This window comes from Mirounga angustirostris, unplaced genomic scaffold (genome assembly GCF_029215605.1).
Source record: "Mirounga angustirostris isolate CCGP_5_RB_7025 unplaced genomic scaffold, mMirAng1.0.hap1 SCAF_5, whole genome shotgun sequence".
In the NCBI taxonomy this organism is placed as follows: domain Eukaryota; kingdom Metazoa; phylum Chordata; class Mammalia; order Carnivora; family Phocidae; genus Mirounga; species Mirounga angustirostris.
The window spans coordinates 167,712,679-167,737,777 of NW_026991713.1; the positions used below are offsets into that span (position 1 = coordinate 167,712,679).

A 25,099-nucleotide genomic window follows, 5' to 3' on the forward strand; every position below is an offset into this window, starting at 1 on the left:
GAATGGAACACTTAATATTGTTCAGATTTGCGTTCTACCCAAAGAGATCTACGGATTCAAAGCAATTCCTATCAGAATAAAAACTGCCTGTCAGGGAATTGCAGAAATAGACAAATTCACCCTAAAATTTATATGGAATCTCAAGGGACTCCAAATAGCGAAAACAATTTTGAAAGAAATACAACAAAGTTGGAAGACTGACACTTTCTGATTTCAGAACTTATTACAGTAATCAAAAACAGTACAGTACCAGCATAAGGACAAATAGACCAATGGAACAGAATAGAGAGCCCAGAAATAAGCCCTTGTGTATATGGACAAATGATCTTTGACAAGGGTGCCAATACCACTCGGTGGGAAAAAGACAGTCCCTTCAACAAATGTGCTGAGGAAACTGGATATGCACATGCAAAAGAAATTGGTCTATTATTATACATCATACACAAAAATTAATTCAAAATGAATTAAAGGCCTAAACATTAAAACCTAAAATTATAAAATTCCTAGAAAAAAACATAAGGGAAAAGCTTCATGACATTGGATCTGACAATGATTCTTTAAACCAAAAGCACAAAAAGCAAAAGAAAAAAAACAAATTTGATGGGGCTACATCAAACTAAAAAACTTTTATGTATCATAGAACACAATCAACAGAGTAAAAAGGCAACTTATGAAATGTTTGAAGAAAATGTATGCAAATCAGTGGTTAATGTCCAGAATATACAAAGAATTCCTACAAATGAACAACAACAAAAAAATCAAATAACCTAATTACAAAATGGGCAAAGAACTTCAATAGCCATTTCTCCAAAGAATATATAAGTAAATGGCCAAAAAAACATATGAAAAGATGCTCAACATCAGAAACCATCAGAAAAATACAAATCAAATATAAAATTATATAACTCTGTAAACAACAAAAAAAAAACGTAAGAGAAATCTTCAGGATCCAGGGATATATCAAGCAAAAAGTTCTTAGCCTTAACAAAAAAAGCAAGGCATATTAAGGAACAAAGTTATAAATTAGACTGTCTCAAATTAATTTTTTTTTGCTCTGTGAAAAATGCTGTTAAGAGAATGAAAAGATAAGCTATAGACTGGGAGGAAATATTTACAAATCATATATCCAATAATATACTAGCATCTAGAGTACAATAAGAATTTTTAGAAACTGAACAGTAAAGGTAAAAAACCCAATTAGAAAACAGGCAAAAGACATTTAATGAGAAAGAGATATTTAACAAAAGATATTCAGATGAAAAGCAAGCACATGAAAAGATGTTTAACATCGTCAGCTATATTAACAGGAAAATGCAAATTAAAGCCACAATGAGAATGTACAATGAATGTACAGCCACTCTGAAGACAGTCTGGTGGCTTCCTAAAAATTAAATATGCTACCCAGCAATTGCACTCCTGGCATTCATCCCATGGAAAAGAAAACTTACATCTACAACACCAAAACCTGTACACAAATATTCATAGCGGTTTTATTTATAACAGAAAAAACTGGAAACAATGCAGATGTCCTTCACTGGGGGAATGACTAAAATCCTTAACCAGAGAATATTACCCACACACCAAAGGGAACATCATACAACAACCTGGAGGAATCTCCCTCATGTTGAACAAGAAAAGACAATCTCCAAAAGTTAGATAGTACATCATTCCATTTATATAACATGCTTGAGATGACAAAACAGCATAGAGGAAAAAGTACTGGTTCCCAAGAGTCAATGCAGAGGTTGGAGGAAAACGGTGTGGCTAAAAAAGACCAACATGAGAGGTCTTTGGGTAACAGAATTTTTAGTATCTTGACTACATTACTGTCAATATCCTGGTTGTGATATTATACTATACTTTTATAAGATGTTACCTTTAGGGGAAACTAGATAAAGGGCACATAGTATCTCTCTGTATTATTTCATACAACTGCATATGAATCTACTATCATTTCAACAGAAAAAGTTTAATTTTTTAAAAGTTTATTAGGCAATTGCTAGTGGGTTTCACACTTTTTTTTCTTATGTTAATCCCCATACATATTACATCATTAGTTTTAGATGAAGTGTTCCATGATTCATTGTTTGTGCACAACACCCAGTGCTCCATGCAGAACGTGCCCTCTTTAATACCCATCACCAGGCCAACCCATCCTCCCACCCCCCTCCCCTCTAGAACCCTCAGTTTGTTTTTCAGAGTCCATCGTCTCTCATGGTTCGTCTACCCCTCCGATTTCCCCCCTTTCATTCTTCCCCTCCCGCTACCTTCTTCTTCTTTTTTTTTTCTTAACATACAGGGTTTCACACTTTTGTATTTATCAATTAAGTCTAATAAAAATGATTAAGACTATAAAAAAAGTACATTAGGCAATAATCTTCCCGATTTAATAGATGAGAAAACAATTTTATCATGTTTCTATATATTGCCCAAAGTCCTATACTACCAATAAATGGCAGAAGCAGAATTAAAACTCAGGTCTGCCAGACTCCCAAAGAGAGTCACAGAGTAATCAGTAACATTTAAGGAATAACTGAACATCTGTTTTATGCCGGTATTACTGATACAAAAAAAAGACAACACAGTTCTGGTCTTTAGGATCTTATGGTGCTACAGAGGCACAGACTGGTGAATAATCACAATGCAACTCATTATGTATATACAAGAACAAGTGCATAACTGTTGAGAGAGATCAAGTGAGGATTCTTAGAGGGGAGAGGGCAGTCATTAATAAGCAGGGGACTAAGAGACTCAGACAAACCTTTTAACAATAGCACTCTAGCAGTGTCTTATAGCATGGGAAGGTATCATGAATGGCAGCATGGAGACCAATTAGGAGGGCCCTCTAATAAGCCAGAAACAAGATGGTAAGAACAGAACTAAAGCAGGTCCTTTGGGAACACAGATAACCAAGCTGGATAGTGACGTCTTACCTATGGTAGGAAATACAAATACATTTGATTGAGGAAGAAGAAATTAACTGCATTTTAGAGATGTTGCATTAGAGGTATCTGTTGAACATCAGGACAGATATCTAACTAGTCAATTAAAAAAAAAAGAATGAGGCTAGGTACCAACCTAATTAAAGAAAGAGATAATTCAGGGCACCTGGGTGGCTCAGTGGGTTAAGAAACCGACTCTTGATTTCAGCTCAGGTCATGACCTGAGGGTCGTGAGATGGAGTCCCACATTGGGCTCTGAGCTCAGTCCCACATTGGGCTCTGAGCTCAGCATGGAGTCTGCTTGGGATTCTCTCTCTCCCTCTCCTTCTGCCCCTCCCCCTGCCTGCTCTCTCTAAATGAATGAATGAATGAATGAATGAATGAATGAATAAAATCTTTCGAAAAGAAGGAAAGAGAGTGCTAATAATTTAAATGGAAATACTACAGAGAAGTATATGTGGTTGTGGTAAAAGAAATTTATTTTACTATATACATATACAGATATAGATATTTTTTTAAAATTTTAGAAAGGATCACAATCCTGATGATCACGGGAAAAGTAATATTCTCCTGTTGCCAATGATTTTGATAATGCATTACTTGAATTTCTTAATTTTTCTTGATCACTAAGACTGATGAAATCATTTTTTCCTAAATGAATCATTTTTTCCTAAAACAAGAAATGACTGGCTATTAAAGATATCACATAATGTATTTTCTTACAATTGTGGACAAACTTCACAGATGAAATATCTTTCCAACAAATACAAGTTTATATCGAATCATTTGGCCAGCATTTGGAAACAGAGAGAGGGATTTCTTTTTGCCCCCTTTAAAAAATACTGGAGGAAATTTCAAATTAACAGCCCTGTAAAAAGAGTCGCTTTTTGGAATAATGTGGAAAAGAATGGTTTAAAATTTGTCTTTTAAGCATCCCTGTCCCTTGGTTTACACTAAAGCTTTTTCTCTCTCCAGACGAAACTAAACTCATTTGGATGAGTTTTGGAGGGGGAAAAGAAAAGCAAACCTCCAATATAAGTTTAAAAAAATAAATAATTGGGAAGGAATAAAAGAACAAAAGTTCCACTGAGAATCACAGAGATCTAGAGACCATAAGCATGTCAAAAACAAGACTGAGATTTTTGTTCCTCTTCCCCCCCCCCCCCATCGCTAATAAAAGCAAGATATTCTTCAATTAGCTATGGAGCCTTACATTATTAAGCTTTATGATACACACATGTTTTGGTACATGAAAGCATTCTCTCCTCGTTTTTTTGCTAAAGGAATACTAATATGGTCATTCAGATGAGGCAATTAATTTAACATCCCCCTCCTTTTCCTTTTTATGAAGATCATTCCTTGAAATGTTTTTCCTCTTTTTAACATTACTTTACTCTCATTCCTTAACTCTGAGCTTCAAATTTCTATGGCAGGACATTCATGGTAAAAGGAAAAGGTTAAGGAGGTAGAACACAGTTTTAATTTATCAAAATTCATAACAGCCAACAATGGTTAACAGGCTGTTCCAAGGAAAGTAATCCACAGAGAAAAAAAGTAAATCCTAAACCAAAATGTTACCTTTCCTGACTCTAGTATTTTGGTTATAATAATTTTAAGAGTTAACAATGCAAATGGTTTAAGATGGAGGGTGGGGCGCCTGGGTGGCTCAGTCGGTTAAGCGTCTGACTCTTGATCTCAGCTCAGGTCGGGAACCTCAGGGTTATGAGTTCAAGTCCCATGCTGGACTCCGTGCTGGGCGTGGAGCATACTTTCAAAAAAATAATAAAATAAATAAATAAAAAATAAAATGGAGGATCTTTTTAAGTAAAAATCCTGTATATTTTGATTATATACACACACACGAGTAAAGAACAAGTAATTTTGCTGTCATAAAAACACAGCGGAAACAGATCCATACAGGAAAAAAAAACAATGTGGGAAAATGAGCCCTAAGTATACTAACTTCTTTTTTAAACTAGAAGAATGGAAGAGGGATTTTTCAACGTGCTTATGCATATAATCATAAAAAGTAGGGCAACAGTCACCACAATTTCCATCTTGCAACATCACGGCTACCTTCTCTAGGGTCTCAGCTTATCTCAACATTCAGTATCCCAATACTGTCAACACGCAAATCAAGGAAGAAAGGATTTCAAAAAGGAGGCATTTTAGGTTGCCCCTGGAAACCTCATTACTAACCCTATAAATTCCCAACAGAATAAGTGACATGTAAGGATCCAGAACCAAAAAGCTGGTCCTCGTCCCCAGGTAAGTGAAAATACTTCTTCCCCCACAGCCTAGTAATGATATATTAAAACACAGAACTGTAACATCAAAATTTCAGATGCAACCGAAATTCAGAGCTTCCCTAAAAATGTAATTCCACCCCCGCAACAGACAGTAGAGAGACAGTCTTATAAACAGTCTGTCAAAATGATGGGGATTCTTCCTATACCCCAAAACACTGCAAAGCTCTTTTTCTACATTCACGAATGAGTCAAGTCAGCTAACTGAGAGAAAAAAATAAAAACTAGACTAAGCAAACTATAGGTAACGGGAAGTGATTGTCAATTTATCTCAGAACAGAAAACACATCAAGTTTTGTAACAAATACTCCTCTTGGAAACTATTCTATCTAAAGCTGCGTCGCCTGTCTTTCCAATGAACGCGGTTTCATTATTTTCCTTCTTCAGATTCTGAATCATGCTTCTGGGACCAGGTTTGAAGATTCTTTCCTCGTGGTCAATGGCAACGTCAGACTGTCAGTACAGAGCCTGTGTTTCATCCAAGAATCATTAAGCCAGAGGAAACACATTCACAAACACAACTTCTGGGCTCATTTGAGTCCCTTGGTAGCCAGAGGAGCCTGTCCACAGGAGAAGGCTGGAGGGAGGTGGCAGGTTTCCCTTGGGAAAAGAAAACATATTGACTTACCTTCTCTGCATACTTGAACTTGACATAGAACCAGCTTGACTTGATCATTGTCTCACCTCCTGCCCTCAGAGGAAAAGATGATGGAAAAAATAAAAAGGAAAAGAAAAACGAAACAAACCAAAACAGTACAACGCTGAAGAAAAAGCAGTGTTTCCGGCAAAGGCTTCTTTCAGATGCTGAGCTTTCCAAAGGATGCCATGTATTCAAAGGCAGGAGGGGCAAAGGAGAGAGAAGTAGGAAAATACACTATTTCAAACCTGGCCTCCTTCCCCTTTTAAGTTCCTGTACACCTTCCCTTAGCGCCTAAGACACTGTGTGTGATCCTGCAGCCGCCAGAAACCGCCCTCCAGGACTGCCTGGCTGAGCTGCCTGCTCTTCGCTCCCTCCTCTTCGCTCCCTCCGGCTCCCTCCCTCTGTGTTGCTCTCTTGGCTGGCTGACAACAGAATTCCTCAAACGGGCTTCAGCTGCCTTCCTCACAAATGGCACATGTCCGGAAAGGCAGGAGGCAGGCCCTGGCCTGGACCCTCCCAGAAGGACAGCCTCCTCCTCTCACCCCTACTCCCATGGGGATGAATAATGAACTCCAGCACTCCCCCTCAGGACTCAGATTAACACCTGGCCAAACATTACTCTGACAAGAGCCTGCGTCCAGATAAAGGACTCTGCCACAGCTTTAACCCCATGGTCCCCAAAACAAGATCAGGAGGTGACCTTTCTCCATGGCTACAGAAGATTACAACACTAGAAACAGTCCAGTCTCTTTAGCAAAAAGTGAGTAAGAATCCATTTTAAATTCTCCAGCTGAAACAACATCTTTTGACCTCTTGTAGCCAGAGAAAGAGAAACTGGGCCAGCTTTCTCTTGCTATTCCCTTTTACTTCTACTAGCTGCCAAAACAGCTCCTGGTATTCAGCCTCAGGAACCAACAGCCTGGAAAATGATTGACACTTAGACATACACTTTTTTTTCCAGAAACGTAAAGACAGTGTTTTTATTTTTGTTTTACTACTACTAACCCATTAAACTTTTCAAGATTTCAAGAAATAAAAAAAAAAACGTGAAACAGAATCACAGCACTTATTTTACAAGATGCAAGAAAGAGAAGAAATGGAGAATGAGGGGAGAAATCCCTGAGCATGGCTCCAGCAGGTGTGAGCATGACGCCCCCCTGCACCACTGTGCTAGGGACAGCACCCTGCCAGTCAGGCACGTGGGAAACCGCCAGCCCCCAAATATTTAACAGTATGTCAGCACATCTCTTGTCCTTACTTCCCAGACCCCTACCCCCAAGTAATAAATATTTATTCAATACTAAATAACTGAGATTCACCTGGATTTAAAAGCACATTCTATAGGGCGCCGTATACTACCCTCACCTGCAGAGAGAAACAGGTGAGTGAGTTTTCATCATCAGCTTCCACCTTTCAAAGGGGTTTGAAAGAAAGCCTGAAATATTTTACCACTCAGCTGCTCTGTGCCCACTTTTATTCCAAAGGATGAACGGGGCAATGAAGCCTCTATGCCGTTCTAACGAGTAACCTTTCCTGCCAATCAGGAGGAGCAAAGTCTACACGGGGTTTAGCTCCCTTTCACATCTGCAAATGACCAGGAGCACGTGTGGACCATCATCATTCCCCGACCTTTGTGTCATAGAAGCTCCAACCCTTCCTCCTCCCTACAGACCCTTCCCCTTCGAGGCCCGTCATGCTTTCCCAGCGAAGCTGTTTGAGGGCAGAACCTTTGCGGAGGCCTACATGTCATTTACTGAACGTCTTGATGGAGAAGGAATATGCTTCCATTTTGGAAGCTGCTATCAATGCACCATGAAGCTAAGCAGCAGCTTCATTTTAGCTTTCCCAATTCTAGGAGCGATTATCACTGAAAAGTCCCCTTGAAAAACTCTACCCCTACATCACAACAATCACAAACCTTCCCAAAATGTTTTTGAAGAAGTCTTTTCCTCCACAGGCTCCCAAACACCCTTAATACTATCTCAGCAGAGCAGGTACACAAGTGCACAAGCAAAACTCTGTACTGAGATTCACAGCAAGTGTGTCAAAACTCATCCCCTCACACGCACGGACAATAAAGGATCTCAGTGCATTCTAATTTGAGTTGGTAGTGAGGATATAAATCACTTCGGAGGTAGACAGAGTGAATGAATGGAGTTCATACCTGAAGGCCACTAATTTCTCTGAGAACAATGGCTCAATTCTTACTGGCCCCTCACCCTTCCCTGCATCTTTCCAGCATCTAGAACACCTTTATATCCCCCTATTACATCACCTAACTCACATTCTCTGATCCTTTGGATTGGCACTTAGCTATCACTTCCTCCAAGAAGCTTTCCTTACCCTCATCCCTGAGTCTGGGTCACGTGCATCTATCACATACTTAACTTCTTCCACCCTTCGTAGCACTTCTCATACAATGTTCTTTTTGCCCATTTACTTCTCTGCATCTCCCTCTGAAGTAGAGGCCTCTCCCGAGCAAGTCCCCAGCCTCCCTCAATCACATTCACAGCCTGTGACTTGGGACCGGTGCCTGGACACAGCTAATGCTCAGTCAGTTTTTGATGGATGGGATGGCGGGGGCGGTGGCGGGGGGAGGATTAGATCACATGGCATGAATGGACCTGAGACAATGCATTAAAGTCCTTAGCACGTTTTCTCTAGCACAGTAAGTTCCTGATAAATTTTTGCTAAGATTGCAGCCTTCCGTGGGGACAGTTTGGAACTGCTACCAAGGGGACAAAGAGAGCCACTTGGTAAATGGACTGATGGACAACACTGGAAAATCCTTCAGATACTGAGGCCCACTATCATATCTATATAACATTATGTAATCTACATAAACTATAACATTCCAGACGGTTTTAATTCTCTCAAGTGGAACACAGAAGCTCAAGAGAGGGCAGACAGCTGACATGTTCCTGAAGGAAGTGGCAGGAGGACAAGAACTTTTAGGAACTGTGTGCGCCAGTAAGAAAAGCAGTGAGGGGTTCCCATTTAACAAGGCTAGGTGAGGAAAGAGGTGAGGCCAGAGGCGCCTGTGGTCTGAAAAGAAGGTGAGGTGTACAGGGTTTCCCCGGACAGAGGGAATGGGGAAGAGAAAGGAAACTGCCTGATCATGGACCAACTGTACTTACAGACATGATGGCAAGACATTCTGTGTTCAGGGACAAGATTATGGAACATCATTTCCTCATGATGTTCCCCCTTTTACTATAAATCCAAATGCTCATGGAGAAGAAAAAGTAAGATAACGTAAGATTCCAAACAGCTAGAATTTGGTAATCAAGTATTTGGACTCATTTGTAGGTTTAGTGGATATTCTAACTGGGAAGGGACTTTAAAAGCTCAAGAAAACCAACAGTGTCTAACTTTTAGCATGAGGCCCCCCTTTTAATTAAAAAGAAATAATGAAGTCCTCACTTGATAACATACTGAATTTTAGCAGGCATTCATTAATTGAAGAAACACAAAATGTAAGAATTTAATAATGTTTTTTAATGAATTTCTATTTTACTAACCATCCCTTCTAGAAACACCTAAAAATAATAGGCACACAAGGACATGCTGCATGTGACCTATTTAGTGTCCTGATAAAGACCGTGCCTCCCAGACTGGGATGTGACCTGGATCAAAGACCACAGTGATGAAAGGAGTGAAGCCCAGAGAGGTACAGTGACTTCACCACGGTCTCACAAGGACTGTGGTTAAGCTGGTCTATGAGTCTTCCTAGCTCCTGAGCCTAGCTTCAGGCTATTGCACATAAGTGCATCCTGAGAATACCGGTTAAGGCTACAACGGTGTTACACATTTCTGGTCACATAGCACGATCACGGAACAGACAGAATTAATAACACAGTACAAATTCTTTTAGCGAGTCTGGGGGAGATAAGATAAAATTGCTATTTATTTTATCCCCGCAAATTATCTAATATTTGCATGAATATAAGGCATTGCCTAACGGGACATAAGGAAGGAGACGAGCATCAATTCCAGAGGCAGATTTCTGGTTGTGTTTGTTTAAAGCATCTTAAAAGAGGGGAAGGACGAGAACTGATGGAGGCAGGGCAAAGAGGCTACGTTGAGAGAGTGCAATGCAACAGGCCGTGGTCGCCCACAAGAGCTTTAGAGACAGAGGGACCTCAGGTCCGATGCTGGCCACGACACATGCTGGGTGCAACTGCAAACTCGTTCTCTCTCTCAACCTCAAGTTCCCCATCTGTACACTGAGACTCATCAAACCTACCTTAAAATGGGCCCGTGTTTGTAAAGCAGTTAACACAGCTCAAGGCTCACGACTGAGCTTGACAGAAAGGTAAAGACAGTGTCACCTACAACTATAGTACAACCTCCTACCCTTTGCTTAGTAGCTACTGTCAGCTGGAAGCACAATCAAAATTTCACTTCCTAGACTTCCAAGTCAGAACCTCCCCCTGCTGTAACAGAGCCTTAATCACACTCTGATCATGTTCAAAGCCTGTCTTGCCAAAAGGAAGGGGAACGAAGAGCTGGGAAGACATCGTAAGTCTACCTAGCTCCCTGGTGAACCTAAGTAGTAGAAGATGCCATGGCTTGTGAGCTGCAAGGCAATCATATCCAATAGCAGCATGTTCCCTAAGAGAAGTAGGACTGCTTTTGTATCCTCCATGTCTCCTGGAGAATTAAAAGTCCACAAAAACATACACAGAAATATAACAAACTAGCAACTGAGTTCTTTTAATATCTCTGAAACCATCACCAAGACAGGCTTTCCACAGCAACTCATTTTCATTTTCTGACACAAACTCCTGCTCCTTCCAACTCCCACCAGCCTTGTTTTGTTTCCTTTTAAACAGACGTTTACTGTTTGAAGGGGGCAGTCTGTGTGGAGGACTCCTTCAGCTGCACTAAACAGACTCCATTTCCATCCCAGCTGCACTTGGAACACACCATTTCCTCTGGCAGAGCATCTGAACGCTCGTTAAGAGAGGCTGAAGAGGTATGATGGGCGCTCGAGGACCTGCCCTGTTCTCAGCAAACAGGCCTGGTCACAGCTCTTATAAAACCTTTGAAAGGACTCATTACCTGTCATCCAACCTTCATATGTGGTGTTTCCTTTGCTGGGAAAGACCCTTCCTCTTTTCTTCAACCCTCCTTGTCCCTGCCCAACTAAGCACATGCATACATGCACATGCTTTGCATGCAACACACACACACACACACACGCCCCCCCCCCCACCACCTTGGCTTAACTCGCAATTCTCATCTCAGACCTCAAATCCTGACAAAAGCTTCCCTTGGCCCTCCAAGAAGGCGTTTGCAAATGAAACTGTTCAGAAGTTTGGCTTAGCAGCAAAGCTTCAAATTACTTGAACACAAATTACAAAGAGATACAGCTGACCTGTAAACAGAAAGATTTTTATCCTACTCTCCTGCTTCCAGTAGCAGAAAAAAAAAAAAGCCACATGTTCTTTCCTACTCATTACACTCCATGATGAATGTGTTCTTCCTTAAACCCTTAGGGGAAGAGAGAAATGCACATCAGCTGAGCATTTCAGGAGACAGACATCATGCCTGTGTTATCTGCATCTGACCTCCTCTCTGCTCCTAAGAGGCACAGGGCCTCACAGGAAAAAAGCCAAGGCCCATTGCCAAGAACAGACTCAAATGGCAGCACTCCAAGCTAAGTAGTTTCCAGAGTCCTTGACGGAATCAGGCCAAAGTCCCACCTAGGATTTTCAAGGTGGGAAAAAGTTCTCAACAGACACCAAAGCCATCTTGTAGGAAGACTAGAGGATGAGAACAGCCTCCCCACAGGTCAGGTCCAGGCTCCTCGTCCCTCTAAAGAGTCCACTCCTGGATAATGTTCCTCCCCTGTCATAATTGCTATCTGGGCAAGCAAACTCAAGCTATCCCAGAGTTAGATACATGAATAATGACCTATATTATGCACTGACGTATAGCAAATAATGCTCAATTTCTGAACCAATTACCTTCATAGAGGTGAACTTTAATACTTAGAATTCCTTGAGGTTGTGAGGTTGTATGAGCTTTGTTTTTTTTTTCCCCTTAAAACTTTCCAAAAAGCCCTCAGAAAGGTCAAATTGTTTAAGACTGAGTTAAAGGCAGGAAACCAATAATCCTCTTTTGAGAGGGAGAGCTAAACAGAGCTTTACAACATGGTCTCTGTCTATACAAGCAATATGTTAAGGAACTTCTATTTATTCATTTTTCTGTTATAGAAATATGTTCAGTTGGATAAACTAGCTGAATAAATTGTCTCTGTCTGACATTAAGGGCCATGGAAATTTGAACTTAAAGTGATTCAGACACTGTCCATACTTTCATTGATATATATGGAAAAGACAACTGAAACCCATACAGAAGGAAAGGTATATATTTGAAGGAAATTATCAAAATATACTGAGGTTACAACTAGTAACAGGATCAATGTTGAGGAGATTTTTCTAAAAGGTTCCTAAGAATAGATACACTATAATTTACTTTAAAATATAAACGTATCCAAGCTCTGATCCAATCACCTTGTCTATATCTAAAACATATGTATCTAAAACATTAAAAACCAAGAGACAAAGGCAGCATCCTCTCCCTTGGATTTCAGAGCCTGACAAAGATGAAGGGGTTATATATTTCACATAAGCCACATTCCAGATTCCTGATTAAGTGTTCCATCAAAAACTCCACACCAACAGGATCTAATTCTTTCCAGTTATAATAGAGCATTTTTTAGAGACACTGGTAAGCAAGCATGAAACATAAAAGCTTGTACAAACATAATGCAACATCTGGCGGAGAAAAAGATAACCAGCAGCCCCTCCTAAAGGAGTCAGCACATGCATAGAGAGCACTGACCATGATCCAGGAGAATATGAGAATGAGCTACACATACACAGACAGAAACAGAGCTATCCCTTGCTGAAATGACATGGCAGTCTGGTTGGGGAGACTGATGATACACATAGGAAGTGACTTACGACCTCTTATTACAAAACAACAAATCCCACAAGTTCAAATCAATACACCACACACAGAAGTTGATGAGTATCTAGAAGGCAATAAGAGAGATGAGAAGTGGATGAGAAAGACTTGCTATGAAAAAGGAGCTTGGAAAAAGAAATACGGAAGCTGAATTAGTCAAGGAAAGGAACAAGACATTCCAGGTAGACATAAAACACCTATGAAGCAAAAGGTAAAACTGAAATTCTGCTCTTTCCCATCAATATAAATTTCACTGATAAACTCTGTTCGTGTTCACATCTCTGCATCAAATGCCTTTGAAAAATGGCTACTTCTGAAGTTTGACATTGTCTTTTTATAAAAATGTGTGAATGTATGCACACATTTCTAAACAGCTCTACTCATATACCTACTTCCTTTACACACAGAATTACATAGATAAATGGCAACCAAGTTATTTTAACTGGTTTTTCAGTACGAATTCAGAATGATTATAATTACAGCTTCTCTTTTAAAATGAGGTTTTGTTCTTTAATATTCATTGACTACTAGCTTGCTTCCCACACACAACACATTATTTACCCTACAGTGGCTTGGTGCATCAATTATGGTAATAGTTTGTGAATAACATTCACATTATGGAAAAATGAGCCTGGTTACTTAGCTCTCCCTCTGGAAAATTGTCACAAACATACGTATCATCTGTCTCTACTTAGAGTACAGCAATTAGTAATTATAGCTGTATATACTTTTGTAAAGCAAAAGGGGAAAACAGATCTGAGATGTCATGTTTCCAAATGTTCTTAGGATATTGTCTAAAATTATTGTTTGAACTCTAGTTGAAAGAGAGAAGATGCATTTTGACAAAATGAAAAATCACTAATAGCATATTGGATATGGAAAGGTAGACCCAGCACCTTACAAATGACACCACCTCTTGAACAATTCCTTCTTCAAGCAGATCAGACTAGATACGAATAAGCCACAGTCAGTGGGAGACCTGAATACTGCACTGTGAGCAAGACAGACCTGAATTCAAGCCCGTCTTAACCATTCTCTAGCTCAGTTAAGCAGTTATTTACTGAGGCCTACTTTATACCAGACACAGAACCTGGTGCTGTAGAAACCTTAAAAATGATATAAAATAACTTTTTCAAGAAGGTTACCTTGTAGTAAAGGAACTAGAAACATGCCAATATAATTTAGTGCAAAGTACACAGATTTTTTAAGACTTTCAAGATACAAAAATAGTTCAGAGAAGAAAATTATTTCTGTTGGCAGAGAAAGGAGGTAAGAGAGAGCTCTACCACGGCATGAACTGCTGCACGGCAATGACAACAGGATATTAGAGTTCATGATTTCTAAGGAAGAGCAAACCAGGGTAACAACAGGACTAAGATCTGAACATGAGAATGGGCACTCAAGAGGAAGCAGAGGTGAAGGCTAGAGACAAAGAGGCCAAAACCTGAGCAGCTTGGGTTTTGATGGTCATCTGCATGGATATTTAAATTGCCCAGGTCATACATTACTTAGCTTTTTTAACTCCCCATCTGTAATGACTACTCATTTGAAAAATGAGGAAAATAGAATACTTCCAAGAATTTTTGAGAGGACTGATTAAGATTATCCTGCAAGTCACTTGCATTAGTTTCTGACACCAGTAGGCTCCCTATAGCTCTTGAGACATTATTGCAACCATGAAAATGACTTTAGAAAAAAGGCAACTGGAACAAGAGTTCTTACAAGGAAAAAGGGAAGAGCAGTCATTGTAGGGGGAATGGGGAAGACAGCATGAAAAATAATCTGCCATCATGGATTTTTTTTCTTCCATGGTGCCCTAAAAGACTGATCACTTGAGGGTCTAGAATTTCAGAGGCAATGGGCAAAATTTGGAATGACTGATTATGAAGAGGAAGCCTGTATAGATGGAATGTGAGAATTTACAATGTAGCCCAGGATAGCTCTGGATGACCTATCACAGAAGCATCTAGGATATGGGTCCTCTCCAAATGTCATTTCTCACTGTGTTACCCCAGCCTTTCCCTGCAAAATGCCAAAGAGAGAACCAAAGAGCAATCCAGGCACCCTGCCTGAGGATGACTAACTACTCTTCCAAGAACTCTTTACTAAAGATCTAATCCAGTGGCTCTCAAAGTACACATCGCCAGACCAGAAGTATCAACACCCAGAATTTGTTAAAAGCATAAATTTCCAGGGTGCCTGCGCAGCACAGTCAGTTGAGTGTCCAACTCTTAGTTTTGGCTCAGGTCACGATATCAGGGTCATGAGATCAAGCCCCACACTGGGTTCCACTTAGCAGAGAGTCTGCTTGGGATGTCTCCCCCTCTCCCTCTGCCCCTCCTGCTCTTGCTCTCTAAATCTTAAAAAAAAAAAAAGGGCAGAAATTCTCAGGCCCTCCCAGACCTATGGAATCAGAAACCTTGGGTAGGAGGGGTAGGGCCCAGCAATCTGTTCAACGAGCCTTCTAGGTGATTCTGATGCTGGTTAAAGTTTGAGAATCACTGATCTAGTGTGATCTCTTGTTGCAGAGTGAAGGAACCTGAGGCCCAGAGAGAAAGTCACAGGTCTCCACCATCTCCAGACTCCTAGCCCTTTGTTCTCTTCTCTGTACTACACTGCCTGTGTAGACACCTAAGCAATAGATATGCCCCAGCTGCATGCTTTTAGCTCTGCCTCTCTGCGCCCATGTGCCCTAGCATGACTCCAGTGGAGGTGTTTTCTGCAAGCAGGGCAAATAGGAGAGAAGCCAAAAAGCCCACGGCTCAGTTACCATGGGATGGCACCGGAAGCAACTACAGATTCCTGTTCTAAAACAGAGGTCCTCAACCTTTTCCAGTAAAGGACCAATTAGGAAACACTTCAGGTTTGCAGGCCATACTATGTCACAATTATTCAACTCCGCCATTATAGCTCACAAGTGGCCACAGAAAAAAACATAAAAAAAGGGACATAGCTATGTTCCAAACAAAACTCTATTTGCCAAAACAGACAACAGATCAGGTTTGTCCATCAGGCTGAGGTTTGCGGACTCCTGTTGCAGAATATGTCTAACACAAAACAGGTATTCTATAAATACGTAGTTGAATGAATACCTAAATACAAGAGGGGTCTGGTTGCTGCTGTTCCCTACATTCATCAGTGGCTCCTGTGTTCACTCTTCTTCCTTTTTTCATACTTCAGCATCAGGACTGGTACCTGCACCTGCTTGTGTAGGCTACACCTGCAAAAGGATGGAAGACTGGGGTGGGGGGCAAAAATCTAGACCATGCCTCTTGCCAAATCACACACCCTAACCCAGGGCTCCTCTGCCAGGAAAAGGGGTGGGGAGGGTTGTTCTCTAACTTGTACATAAATACCCTCTCTTCTACTCTCTTTTCACTCTTTGTCTGGACCCCAGGATACTTATTAACAATTACTGGACACTCATACCGGCAGTTCTCCAGACCATGAGTAATCTCCACATAATTTTGATTTTAAACCCTTATCAGTATCAAAAAAATTTTAAGCATATTCCTCCCAATATGTATATAGCTGCTTCTGTGGCACTGATGGACTGTACGTATTACAAAATATACAAATAAATATCAGGGCAATATACAGATAGAATGAATACAATTTTTAATGTTTTACCCAACATAATGACATTCACTGTCATTTCAAGGTACAACTTCCATGGAGGGCAAGGTAAATCATTAATGATCATGGATATAAACCTCAGTTCCCAATTGCTTTTATAATTTAAATCTTCTGGCCAACTTCTTACTAGATACGATTCTGTAGTTGCTGTCTATACTTGTAACATGGGCGGTAAGGAGCTTGTAAAAATAATGGCAACATAAGCTCTACAACTTTCCTGCTGTCCCTTTATGCTTATGTTACCTAATTCCACAGTTAATTTGAAGGAATTTTTAAAAATCACTTGTCCTTTTTGTGAGGGTTAAAGTAAATAGTGTAACCTGGTAACACACTTTCTGATCCACACAAACTGGAACATGTCCCACAACATGGGGAGAACAAAAGGGTAAAGGCTGAAGGAATCTGACATTTTGTGAAACGTCCACTCCCCCTTCCGGACACCTGCCACACCCGTATGGGCACTGACTGTCCCACAGAGAATAGACTGCCAGATCATATACTAAATCAATAATGTTCCACGTGTCTTCCCTAAAGATAATAAATCTAAACATAATTTCTACTATTTTGCCCTGTGTACCAATGGATCATCCTAAAAATCCTACAGGGGTAGGAGGGAAGCATGAACCCCACCTTGGACAGCTCCCTCCAGGTCAGTGTTTCTCAACTACAGGTGTCCTAGGTCCTAAAATCAATTTAGTGGGTGATCACCACCATGTAAGTATGCACGGATGAGTGCGTGTGTGTGTGTGTGTGTTAGTGAAAGAGGACAGAAAAGGAGATGCTACAGTGTGTGTGTGTTAGTGAAAGAGAACAGAAAAGGAGATGCCTAGTGTACTGCATGCACTAAGTTATCATTTGAAAAAACTGTTTCAGTTTATATGTAAGCATGGGTGTGCTCATGCATTTGTGCATGTGCATACATAAGCACATACACTTGACCATGGCAGAAACTGTGTGGACTGGGACAAAAAAAAATTTGAAAGCTATACTCTAGACAAAAGAATTTGGAAACTCCTTGGAGATGCCAGGACAATTTGTATGGTCAAAATGCTAGGTGAAGAAAGAGAGAGAAGGCAAAGAAGTGGTATGGCATTTTGGAAACTACCCTAGGCTTAAATCAGATTTGCATCTGAATGCCAATTCTATACTTCCCAGGCGCATAATTAGGGAAGACGCAATCTCCAGGCCTTTGCTTCTTTACCTAAAATGTGGAGGTAGCAATACCTATCTTATGAGGTTGTTAGGAGAGCTACTGGAAATCACGGAGGTGCCTAGAGAGAACCAGGCATATAGGAGATATTAATGGCAGAGGATTCTTCCCTGAGAGAAGCACAGAACCCTGTTAAGGAATCTCAGTTAAACGAAATGAAATTAAACAAAATATAGCATAGATCAGCACAGGAGAAAGAATGGTCCAGAGTGTACCGTATTCGAACTGGCAAGCCCTCTTTGGTAGCAAAAGAGATGGTGTTTCCTAAAGAAACACAGATGTTGAGAAACATGTATTAGCACTCTCCCTCCCAATCACCCTCCAACTCAAATACATACCCTTGAGGGCATAGTAAATAAAAGCAAAAGAAACAAAGGAATGAAATATAGTTTAGAAGAAAAAAAAAAAAAAGCAGCCTCTCATAATCTCTAGCTTCCTGTAGCACAGCTTTCATTATTCATGAAGATAATTTGTAAGCAATATGCAAAATATATTTACTTGGAAATCCATACGGTATTACAGAACAATTGCAAATCAAACTGTCTGGGAGCTCCACTTAAGAGCTGTTCCAGCCATCACAATGGGTTCTTTACAATCTCCAAAATCCATATGGTTTATCTAAAAGCTAGATTACCTTTAATAGTCCTAAAATCCTAGAGTCCAAACATGAAGGCCTTGCTCTGTGCATACTTTGGACCAAAACTGCCACTAATGATTGTACTTGGACCACTTGATTTTCTCAAATAGCCCACAAAGAACAGTGTCTAGACCTAGTCGGGACACTGACCAGTTTTGTGACCTTGAGGAAAGCAAAACTCTCTCAGCTTCTCTTTCCACGTCTATGAAATAAGGAAATTGTCCAAAAATAGCAATTGAACTGACAGTCCTATTTTATTTGACCAGCACATTACCTTTTTCAAAATGGTTTTGATTGCCTGAAGGGACAAGCACTGCAGTTTGCCCCAGGTCCCACCTCTCTCGATTACATCATAAGGGAACAGCAACACAATTATGCTATCTGCTCCAGCACCTGAGGACATTGCAAGGGCTCCCCATCTAGCTATAAAATTCTAATTGCAATGGGAAAAATGATGGTAAAAGAAAGAGGAAGAATGAAGTAACCCACATCTAACTTTAGAAACTTTGACTTTATTAAGAACACTGTCTGGGCGCCTGGGTGGCTCAGTCGTTAAGCGTCTGCCTTCGGCTCAGGTCATGATCCTGGGATCCTGGGATCGAGCCCTGCATAGGGCTCCCTGCTCCGCGGGGAGCCTGCCTCTCCCTCTCCCACTCCCCCTGCTTGTGTTCCCCTCTCTCGCTGTGTGTCTCTCTGTCAAATAAATAAATAAAATCTTTAAAAAAAAAAAAAAAGAACACTGTCTAACTGTGCTTAAGGATCCACCAGCAAATCAGCAGACATTCTGGATTCCTTGCAATTCACTCTATGAAACATCCATCAGAAGTAAGCTGCAGCAAAAGCGTAACGGAGGCTGAACCAATCATGCGTTACTGGGACGGGCTCCTGGGTTCTAGCAACCACAGGCCAAACCCCATGGATAAAAGGCTGAGAGATACATGAGAGAGAGAGATGGAGGGGCAGGCCACCACGCCTGGACTCCAAAGTAGGAATTTACTGAGAGCCGAAACAATTCCTGTTTTAGGGGGTAAGTCTTTGGGGGATTCTTCTATTATTTTATTCAGGCCTCTCTTCAGCAACTGAGTTGAAGTTAAGTACTCAGTAAAGTTAGTGGAAGAACAGAGGACAAGTTGACATTTCTGTGAAAACATTTCTACAAAAAAGTTCTAATGACGAAACACACAAAGAATTCTAGTATCCCCGCCTGCAGGTCCCACCTCAGGCCAGCTACCCTTGCAATGAATGGGAAATGAACAGAAGGCTGGGTCTGCCCAGATGTGGAAGAGCATTCCAGCTGCTGAACACAACCTGTTCGCAATTTTCTACTCAACCACCAGAATGAAAACACAAACCCTCAGAAAAACAGGCCTTTAAACTTCCTCCTGACTGCTGTTAGTGGTTTCTTTAATCTTTTAAGCTCTTGGGCTTAACAGAGCAGCGGCTAGGCTGTTATACTGTCGCTGAAGACAGGAGGGGGGAGGGGGGACACACTAAGTTCAGAAACATGGATTTCCATTCCGCCAGAATCCAGACTAAAATGGAAGACAAAAGGAACACAACAGTAAATGGCATTAGAAATAGAGAGGCCGAGGGGCTTGATGGGGGCACCAGAAGTACTAGGGTGCTGACCGCATTGCTCGTCACTCCTCACCCCACCAGCCTCCAGTGCCAACACTAAGTACCTTCCTTTCAGGACAAGCTCTCTTAACAAGAGTTGTTATTGAACAACATCGTGACAGGTTTCATGTAAATAAAATACATGAACTCTTCTTTAGAAAATGCCACTGGTTTAGGATCAGGAAGAGGGAAATTCAAAAATGTAAATGTTCTCACAGTTACGTAACTTTAGAATAGAAAGACTGTAATGGCCATCTAAGGCAATGACCCCCGAAATGATCCATCAGAGAACCCTAATTGGCAGAGAACAGTGAATCCAAAACAAGGGGACTCCTTTCTGTGGCCTGGTGTTAGCGTCTTTCTTTCAGATTTGGCGTCCTCATCACTATATATATCATCTGAATTCCTTTTAGTCCTCAATATGTTTCCTTAAACGTATAAAATTAATGTTTTGGCAAAAACCTCAGGTAAAATAGATAAGGAAGGAGGGCAGGAAGATACGGCTGCTAGGTTCACACGGAGGCTTTAGATGACTCCTAACGCACCGCCACGTTTCCCACAACAACACACAACGGGGAACCACAATCTAGTCCAACAGTACAAATCCGATGACTGGGCAACTACGACCCAGAGAGGCACAATCTCATGCCCAAGGTCACACAAATTATACAACGAAGCCACCATGAAGACTGCCAGTTACGTGCACTGCACTTTTCACAGTGTTTCTCTGCACTTAGGATTCAGAAAGAGAAGTAAATGAAAGTGCTGGCTATTGAAGAATTTGTCTCCTCACCCCAAATTGTCTAAACCTTGCAGAAAGTTGAGGGGGAGTCCCAGTCCACTGTTGCTGCCTGTCAACTAGCTCCAATTGGCATCACATTAACATTTTAATAATTTAGTGAGCACTCAGCATTACTTTCATTTTTTTTAAATTTTGGTATCATTTTTTATCTTTATATCAGGAAGTATGAGTAGCACAAAAATATTTAAAAGCAAAAAAATATATGTATTTTTTTTTAAAAAAAGCAAACACCACAAGTATAAATTTATACTTTCACACTTCAACAGTTTTTGGAAGAGAAAAAAAATGTAAATATTATCAACATAAAAAGTCTCAATCCTTAGAAATAAGAAACTGCCATAAAAGTACAGAAAAAGATAATTTACTGGTAAGGTACCTAGAAAGTAAGATCTGAGCACTATCTCTTTGGATAAATCTAAGTAGAAACACAAAATTTTAAATAACTGAAACACTCTGCTTTTCTTTATTTCTAAATAAAATCCAAGGTCTTTAAATAAATTTTCCAGATTTGGGGAAGGGGGCAGTTCTTTTAATACACCCAACTATAATTAGTTAAGAGTTAAAGTCACATTTTTCCTCTGTGAAATAACTAAACTGCTCCTTTTTCTTACTATTCATTGGCTAATGGATACCCCCTAATGAATTCCTGTTAAAGGGGAAATCAGCTAAAAGCATACATCTCAATGCAAGTCCCAGAGGAACAATGAAAACCCAGCTGCCATTTTGGAATTGCCTCTTCTGATCATTCTCCCCATAGTCATTTTAAAAACCATAAAAGTGTTCATTATCCCATTGGTTGTTTCCCAAACAGCCTTAGTTAATTCACTTTGTGGATTTAGTGAGCCCTCAAAGGAACCAAGTAAAAAGTGATGGCTACTCTCCACTCTAGATGAGCTCACTGTACCTATTCTCAGCTCTCGATGACTCTAGGTACACTATCAAGTAGCACGGGGCTCTACCTAGCTCTGCAATTTCAGAGCACAGATTGATGAAATGAAAATGCAATCCTGATCAGAAGGCAAAGAATTCAGAAACTACAGTCCTCCTATTTTCTACACAATGAAAAATTACAATGCTATTCTGGAAACAAAAAGGCCTAAAGACACAAGAAATTTGATCACATGATATTCTCAACATCTAACTTAGCTCAATCAAGAAATATTGGAAGTTAATATGATCAAGGTTCTCAAAATCAAGATGTTCTAGCATAAGCCCTGAATTCATACCAGATAAAAAGAAGCTTCTGGAAGTCTAGCTCCATGGTAGCAGTTCAAAGAACCTAAGAACACGGGGTGCCTGGGTGGTATAGTCAGTTGAGTGTCCAACTCTTGGCTTCACCTCAGGTCATGATCTCAGGGTCATGAGATCGAGCCCTGTGTCAGGCTCCATGCTCAGTGTGGTGTCTGTTTGAGATTCTCTCTCCCTCTGCCCCTCCCCTCCACTGTCTCTCAAATAAATAAATATCTCGTGCTCACTGTCTCTCAAATAAATAAATCTCTTAAAAAAATAAAAAGAACCTAAGAACAAACCAAAAACCATATTCTGGAAAATTAAAATGAGTGGACCAGTGATTGGAAGAGGAACAGATAATCAGAACTTATAACTGGCTACAACTCCTGATGAGCAAATTTATGATATCATTTTAAAGAGACTCCTCCTGGCAATTTTGTAAAACTATTTTTCCTGAGCTGAAGACAAGTAAAAATGAAACAATATTGAACTCTCACTAAAATAAGTACCAGAAGCAATTATTGTTGGAACTTAGAAAAATTCTTCCTTGCACATTTACTACCATACTCACTGTTATAATCTTCTCCAAATCTGTCCTTTCTAAGCTAATTTGTATACAACTCAACATCAAAAATAAATATATAAATAAATAAATAATCCAATTAAAAATGGGCAGAAGACAAGAACAGACACTTCTCCAAAGAAGATATACAGATGGCCAGCAGATACATGGAAAGATGTGCATCACCACTTATCATCAGGGAAATACAAATCAAAACCACAATGAGATATCACCTCTCACCTGTCAGAATGGCTAAAATCAACAATGTAAGAAACAAGTATGTGGAGGGGCGCCTGGGTGGCTCAGTTGGTTAAGCGACTGCCTTCGGCTCAGGTCATGATCCTGGAGTCCCGGGATCGAGTCCTACATCGGGCTCCCTGCTCGGCAGGGAGTCTGCTTCTCCCTCTGATCCTCCTCCCTCTCATGCTCTCTGTCTCCCATTCTCTCTCTCAGATAAATAAAAAAAAATCTTTAAAAAAAATTAAAAAAAGAAAAGAAACAAGTATGTGGAGAAAAAGGAACTCTCATGCACTGTTTGTGAGAATGCGAACTGGTACAGCCACTGTGGAAAACAAAAATTAAAAGAATTCCCCCCAAAATTAAAAGAATTACCATATGATCTAGTAATTCCATCACAAGGTATTCACCTAAAGAATATGAAAAAACAAATTCAAGAAGATATATGCACCCCCTATGTTTATTGCAGCATTATTTACAATAGCCAGATACGGAAGCAACCCAGTAAATTCATCAACAGATGAATATATAAAGAAGATGTGGTAAATATACCCAATGGATTATCAGCCATAAAAGAGAATGAAATCTTGCTATTTGCAACATGGATGAGTCTAGAGGGTATAATGCTAAGTGAAACAAATCAGTCAGAGAAAGACAAATACTGTATGATTTCACTCATATGTGGAATTTAAGAAACAAAATAAATGAACAAAGAGGAAAAAAAGACAAACAAAAAACAATCTTAAATATAGAGAACAAACTGGTGGTTACCAGAGGAGAAGTGGATGGGGGATGGGTGAAATAGATAAAGGGGATTGACTGTACACTTATTCTGATGAGCACTGGGTAATGTATAGAATTGCTGAATCACTATATTGTACACCTGAAACTAATATAACACTCTATGTTAATTATGCTGGAAACACACACACACACACACACACACACACATATATATATGCTTACACTACTTTTAAGAATGTAATTAGAACGTAATTAGAATAAAAGTACTCAATTGAAATGAAAATATACCAAAAGCTACCACAAAGAACTCATAGAGCTCTTTCTGAGAAGTGATTTGACACATTTCCTTCCAACATATTTCATCCTAAAATCTGCAGATGTGTACCTTTCCCATTTTAAGAATCCGTAAACTGTGTTTAAAAAGTTAACTATTTAGTCCAAAGTCAAAAGCGAGGAAGTGGCTGAACCAGAATTTGATTCAGACACCTAACTCCAAAATCCATGTACTTTCCACTTGCTCATGCTACTTTCAATAGGATACAAATCAATAAAGTGAAGCTTTGAAATGTGATTTTCTGAACATTGGGATATATATTGCTGCTCACAAAGTATGCTGCAGAAACCTTGTGATACCTTAAAAAAAGTTTTTACTAACTAAAAAGGCTTTATTTTATTCAGTATGACAGTATCATTGATACCCTTTAAAAAGGAAAAATAATACTATGTGTTCTGAGCAATATTTAGAAAAAACCAGCCCCAATCATGCATTCCACTGATCTCTTACAGGAATGGCAAGTCATCAATTCCCAGCCTGAAAGGAGGGTCTCCACAGGCACCTAACGCTGCAGTGACCTTCCTGAAGTGCCTGAAGTGCATACCAGAAAGTAAATATCATAATTAAATTCAACAGTTATTAAACACCCAATTCAATTCAACAAACATCTATTAACCATCTACTGCGCACCACGCACCAACAAAGTGCTCGCAATACAAATAAAGGCTAGTAACTCAACCAGACAACTTGCTTCTAAAAACGCCAGTAAGCGGGGAAAATCTGAAGGCCGAGGCTACAAAGAGCTAGAGGAACACAGAGAAGAACAGAATCAGGGAAGGTTCACAGGAAACAGAACATCGAACTCAGATCTTGAAAAATAAATAGCAACTTCCCTGATAACATCAGGGACCATTAAACAAAGTATTTTTATAAAGAATCAAATAACGAGTATATCATATTTTTAAACAGAATCCCATCTGGGTTTAGAATGTGTATCTTGTGGTGGCTTGAACTGAGAAAAAAACTAAAGTAAACCTTTTTATGTAGTTTAGTGGGCATGGAAAATTGCACAGTGGTTAAAAAGCAAAGACTTTGCTAATAGCTAGCTTTATGGTCACAGGCAAATGTTTTTAACTTTTCTAAGTCTCAGCCATCTTATCTATAAAAATGTAGATTAAAATAGCATCCACCTGACAGATAGGGGCGAACTGTGAGAATTAGAGATGAAACGTGAAGAACGGCTGACATTGTAATGGGAACCCCATAAGCACTAAGGACGTGTTA

General features: G+C 40.0%; 1 protein-coding gene across 6 annotated transcripts in view; it reads right to left on the bottom strand.

Annotated features, from left to right (window-relative positions):
• The window catches only part of AUTS2 (activator of transcription and developmental regulator AUTS2), a 1,126,541-nt gene that overhangs the window by 761,104 nt on the left and 340,338 nt on the right, over positions 1–25,099 (bottom strand). The window contains exon 1 of one of the 6 annotated variants that reach the window (XM_054507627.2): positions 5,877–6,258. The exons of the other annotated variants lie outside the window; for them this stretch is intronic. Within the exon in view, the coding sequence (XP_054363602.2) occupies positions 5,877–5,924 (48 nt within the window). The 5' untranslated portion in view covers positions 5,925–6,258. Of the gene's footprint in view, positions 1–5,876; positions 6,259–25,099 lie in introns of those variants that run through there. 6 annotated transcript variants of the gene reach the window in all.